Source organism: Bactrocera latifrons, unplaced genomic scaffold (assembly GCF_001853355.1).
Source record: "Bactrocera latifrons isolate USDA-ARS-PBARC rearing strain unplaced genomic scaffold, ASM185335v1 scaffold_22, whole genome shotgun sequence".
NCBI classification, from domain to species: domain Eukaryota; kingdom Metazoa; phylum Arthropoda; class Insecta; order Diptera; family Tephritidae; genus Bactrocera; species Bactrocera latifrons.
In genome coordinates, this window is record NW_017535741.1 from 1647137 (window position 1) to 1653136 (window position 6000).

Consider the following 6000-nt stretch of genomic DNA (forward strand, 5'->3'; position numbering starts at 1 on the left):
ATCGCGCCAYGATTTTWACCGAATTTRCAGCCAAAAACGCAATGAATACCATCGATCAACCACTGTATTCACCAGATTAGGCTCAGTGGGAAACTTTTTTGTTCTCCGAATTGCCGCTCTATGTAGTGCAGCCCATTTTCAGTAGAGCGAAGAAATAAAACAAAACTCGCAATTGGAGCCGAAGATCATCAAAAAATGTGCTTATAAAAAGGGTTTCAAGTACTAACTCGTTGACGTAAGAGTATTAGATCTGTTAGAGATTATTTTCAAGTTCAGATGAAACCGCTAAAGCACTTATCGTTCAAATTTTCAGTTAAATGCAGTACTGCCATTATTGCTAATTTCATTATTTCTTGCTCTGAAAAAAAAAACTCAAAATTGATTACCAATCGTGTAGAATATGAAAACGGTAAAAAATCAAGATCTTGCCGCAATCGGCTAAAACGACTCCTTTTAACGCATACTTGTGACAGGAGGAGACAATTTTATAATACCACTTCTCTTCCAAGCCGGAGTAACATCGATTATAATCATATGATTATATAGCCGAAAATAAAGATATTTTTATTTATTTTSATAACCTCTCGATAATAGTTTATGKCATAATGTGAAATTTGTCGAGATCCATGTAGAAAAAAAATGCTTGAAAACTTGGATTACACGTTATTGATGATTTCTTTACAGTRTAACACWGTTTTGGTCTCTTCTTTAAATTAAAAATCGGACATTCATAGAACTTTTTAACAATTAGAAAAATATACACATAACAATAGAATTGATATTTACAGTTCACAAATCTTTATGTTTACTCTATGTTTCAAAAATGGTATTTTAATATATTTTTGTGATGCATTTTATTTCTGCATAAAACGAGATTTGATTAATATAATAAATCATTGAGTACGTATGCCGGTTGGCTTGCTGCTAGCAGGTGTAGGAGTATATTATAACTGCACACAAACATATATGTACGTATATGCGCTTGGCTGCTATAGAAATGCATTGCTATTAGGTTAACTCTTTTTAAGTCAGCTACCCTCGGTTTGACCCAAATAATATGCAGCTCGTGGTTTTCAACGATCTCTACTTTTCTTTTTTTCCCTTTGCTTTATGGAGTGGGCCTCATCCATGCAAATAGGAAACAAAGCCAATACCAAGCTATGCCGCTCAATACGCATTTTTGTGCGCTATGTGGGGTGAAGTGGTGTAAGTGGTGGTAGATGGTGCGCGCGTATGGGCGCAGGCATTTTATGAATACCTGCCAATTCAACACGATTTGGTGCTACTGGCAAACTAGCTGAATACTAGTTAAAAAAAAAGCAAACCGACAACTGCTAATCTAATAATGAAAGCGAGTATAAATATTTYACACAATGAATAAATAGCTTGTGAAAACAAAGGAAAACTTAGAAATTGAAAAATCACTGAATTTGCACTTGAAAAATAAAATACGGTATATCACGTTTCGTTATAATTGAACGAATGTGTAACGTTTTCATGTATTTCTACTTGTTTTGAGTAAATACATGAATACGAGTTAGTTCGACTAAAATCAGTGAACCGAAACATAGACGTGGGATTTTTTTATTTTTACGAGTAAATTGAAATATTTTGTTAGTGGAGTTGTCGAGTTAGTTGTTCTTCTGTATTTGTTAGGCCAATATTAAAAATTCACAAATAATTTCAAAAAACTGACAGTTAGCCCGAATCTGACAGCAATCTCAACAGAATCAACTTACATAATTACACCTTTAAGGCCCGTTTTCTCCATGTCTGGTTAGAGTTTATTTTAACTTAACTGACAGATGAAAGTGAGTTTCCATTTTTCAGTTGAGAACCATTTTTTTAACTTAACTTACAGACGGCTGCTARCCAGACATTGAAATAGCGGCTCTAAGAAACTCTTATATAAAAACTTGTCCTGCGATAAAGATACGGAACAGTTTAATAAMGAGTTGTTTATTAAGTTTCATGAAGAGAAAGTTCTTTCAACAGGGTCAGAAGAGGCAAATTTTAAAGAATAAGTAAAAAACGTTATGAAATATCCAGATTCGCACAAAATTAAATCATAAACTTAAAAAAAAAAACAAAAAATACGAATATCAAGATGAACCCAAAACAATAAATATTACATGATAACGGTATTTTTTGTTTTTTAAATATGTTCGTCTTTTTCTGAGCACTCGAAAAAAACATATAGGTTAATCATTCTACGACGAATGCTCAAAATGTATTTTTCAAAGAATCTTTCATCCGMGTTAATTTTCTAGAGACGGTTTAGAAATCTAAGATAATGATACTATACTTGCACCTAACACATTTGTGGAAAGGTTAAAATGAAATTATGTGTATGTATGTATGTAGATAAAGTTTACAAGCGCACCTTTACACATCAAATATTTAATACCAAACGCAAGCAATTTACAATAAATATTTACCTTTGGGATAACAAATCATGCATTTTAATGTTTCCTTGCAATGCCTGCTGTGTTTGGTTTGCGCTGCTCGCCTGCGGTTTTGAAGTTAGTGCAACTGTGACAAAAAATATAATTTTTGTTTGTGTGTTTGCGCAATAAAAATTGTTTTAAATTTCGGAATTTTCACAACACACAATTTTCTCTTGTTTCGTAATTTATGATTTGTTTGACTTTACTTTGTACACTACCACATATAATTTGAAATTGTTTGCACTTGCAACATCATGAACATGCACTATGTAGCAGAGGGCTCAATGCTGCAGCATTCGTAATAAAATTTCAAACTTGAAATACTGAAAACACTCGTACACTTTACGATTTGTAGTGTAACTGTGGCACAACTGCTACTGCGGGTAAGTTTGCTGCTTTTGATTTTTTTTCTTCGTTTAATTCGATTTGCCGACACCCGTACTTGGGCATTGAGGCAACCGGCCACTGTGCATCAGAAGGAAAACGCTGCAGTTCGTATAGTTCATTTCAGTTCAGTCCAGCTTGCGTTGAGTTGAAAATTTGCCGAACTCAACTCCCAGTTGCATTTATGAATTATTGCAATTTCACACATACACGATCTGCTGCGCTGCGATAAGTTAGAAATGTTACCATTTGAACACCCGAAACTACAGCAACACGAAAATTCTGTTGAAATGCTATCGAAATCACGGCAAACGCTTCAGGTCACAGTTTTTGTGTTTTTGTGTTTTTGGTAAACACCCTCAACAATGAAACAAACATTTGAAGTTCGCAAATTGCGCTCGTGCTGGTTTTGGATTTGCTTGATTTATGTCCGACATTTACGAAATATTTACTGAAACTTTAGCTGACTGTTTTTACTGGAATGAACGAACTTTAATTTAGTACTGTTATTTTATTAAAATACTTTTTTGTTGCACCAGTCAATTAATTTGCATAACAAAACGTGCACAAACATGAACACACTTAACCGTATGACTTTCACGAATGTTGATGATTAGCTCACACGAGTGTTTGATTCAATTGAACATCATTAGCTTTTTATAAAACACACACTCACAATTTTATTTATATTAAACACTGCGTTTTATTTCAATATTTATACTTATTTACCGAACGAAAATCACAACTCGAACGCCACTGCGTCATCATTATCAGCAATTGGCACACTAGTATCGACACAAAATCAGCGTAAAGCATTCGTGTACACCCGTTCTATCACTTCACAAATTGTCCTTACGTTTTGACAACATCAAAGCAACTGAAGCTGCTGCCCAGCATCGGCTCCACACAGAGTGCACACGYATGAAACGAGTTGGCGAACGAAGCGCCAGGCGATGTGCTTGCTATGCGCCTTCGTTATCAACGTCAACAAGARCACCAACGTGGTTGGAATAGGCAAAGTCACGAAGGTAACCATTGGGGGTGTTGTTATTGTCGGTTAGCTTTCGTTTTAATTCAGCCCATGGAGAGCGCAAGCATCAAGAAAATATGTTGTCGGCAGTGAGTGCACACGTGTACAGAGAAAAACAGAAATTTAGCAACGACACAGAAAACAGCTGTTATTTACATGGTTCTCATGGTTTGCCGAATGAATCAGCGTCGTTGGATACCGTAGTACTGAGTTTTGTAGAGAAAGTGGAATCACATTCTCTCGGTTTTCAGCTGGTGTGCTGAGTTGATTGCAATTTGTTTTATTCTCTACAAAAGTCCAACTGTATTATTGCATGCAAGCAATAAAAAAACTTAAAAAATAATAATAAAAGCTTTGGTACCCTTRTAGGAATTAATATTTTATTTATTAATTAATATGTATGTATATATGAGGTAATGCAGTGCTGATTTATTTTGAAATGTATTCGCAGTGACGCCCAAAAATTCCCAGTATTTTTGTCTAGAAAGAAGTCTACGTACAATACATATTCGACAGGCTGCTTTCGGTGGCTAGTTACATTTGGAAAAGGCAATGTTTCAAAATAAAATTTTTATTGTGTGAAACAAAGTTCTTTAGCTAGTTTTGATCCCAAAAATTAGTCAAAACCCTCGGACCCGAAAGGAAGAATATTATAATTTTCCTTGTTCAAAATAAAATCAGTAGATCTTTTACGTAGAATCTATGCTAAGTCAGTAAAATGTTGTTTAGTAAGGAATGTTACATTCATGTTCATTTTTTCAGGGTAATTGAGAAGTTATAATCTGATTTCGAAAATTTTTGTCTGGGTTATAATACAMCTTGAGAACACTATTTGGGCTACATATTAATTGAAAACTCAATGGATGTGTTATTTGTAAACTATAAAGTGAAAAGATCAGACGGAATAGAAAAATTTGTTATTTGGGAAACAGGTGTGATCGTCACCGGATTCTGGTGTGGTTTGTAGGCCACTGGTCACCGGTCCATATTTCTTCAAAAATGATTCTGTTGAGAACATAACCGTCAATGACGACCATTAACGCGCCATGATAACTGACTATTTTATGCCTGAAATTGAAGATCGTGATCTCCGCGACATTTGGTGTCACTTCCTACTTCATCGCATCAATCTATGGATTTATTGAGAGAACGCTTCGGAGAGCAACCAAGATCGTGTGATAATCTGTGTTTCGAGTGATATCAACCAAGATCAAGTGATATCACACCGTTAGACTTTTCCTGTGGGATAAATAAATAAATATATGCCAAAGAATATTTTTACGAATGATAACAAACATTCCTCATTTGATTTGAAGTTTCTGTGTTTTTTTTTTTTTTTTTTTAATCAGGAAGCTCGAAATGGATCATCCTATATTTTCATATTTGCACATATATATTTATTATGGAGATTTCAATATAAGCTCCTTGTGCCTTTTCAATATGTTTTCAGTTTAAAAATAATTCTTAGCCAAATATTCACTAAACTAAATGAAGCACTATCTGGAATACTTAATGCAACGCAAATTTATACAAAATATTTTACATTCATGTTTTAAAGGAAGGTTTTGAACTCCTGTATGCATTATTTTTAAAACTTTTTTTTACAAAACTAAAATAAAATGCATTCTGCTTATGTATGTATGTATGCAGAGTTCTAAGTGACGTTGTAGCTAAAAACTGCGCTTTTCACTTTCGGRACCAAAATAATCGGATTAATTGAAAAGCATTGGTTTCAATATTTTAGAGCGATTTAGATTAAGCGAACATAATACGAAAACACAACAACAATGTTTGTAACAGTGAATGTTTTCCAAAGTCACACTACATAAATAGTAATGCCACTAAAGCACCAGCGGCAGTTTAAAAATATCAAATATTGCAACGATTCATTTTGGGTTTGAGTCCTCTTTCATATATGCGAAGGAAATTAATATAAAACAATATTTGTAAATGGCAGCAACAGCAGGGTGGTGTGGCAGATAACTATTAGTGGAAAATCGCGGCAAACGCCGAAATCAAAAAACCAATCAATGGTACAACCCAAATAGTCCGTCGGCGYAGCAGAAAGGCCGGAGCAACCGCAGAAACCCATTATAAAACTACATATACATATATATACATATGTATGCGTATATGAGG

General features: G+C 34.3%; 1 protein-coding gene across 1 annotated transcript in view; it reads right to left on the bottom strand.

The window, feature by feature from the left end:
* The window catches only part of LOC108968548, a gene marked incomplete at its 3' end in the record, with an annotated part of 101720 nt that extends 98031 nt beyond the window's left edge, over nucleotides 1-3689 (bottom strand). The window contains 1 exon segment of the mRNA XM_018932644.1: nucleotides 2439-3689. Within this exon segment, the coding sequence (XP_018788189.1) occupies nucleotides 2439-2457 (19 nt within the window). The 5' untranslated portion in view covers nucleotides 2458-3689.
* Between the last annotated feature and the right edge of the window lie 2311 nt (nucleotides 3690-6000).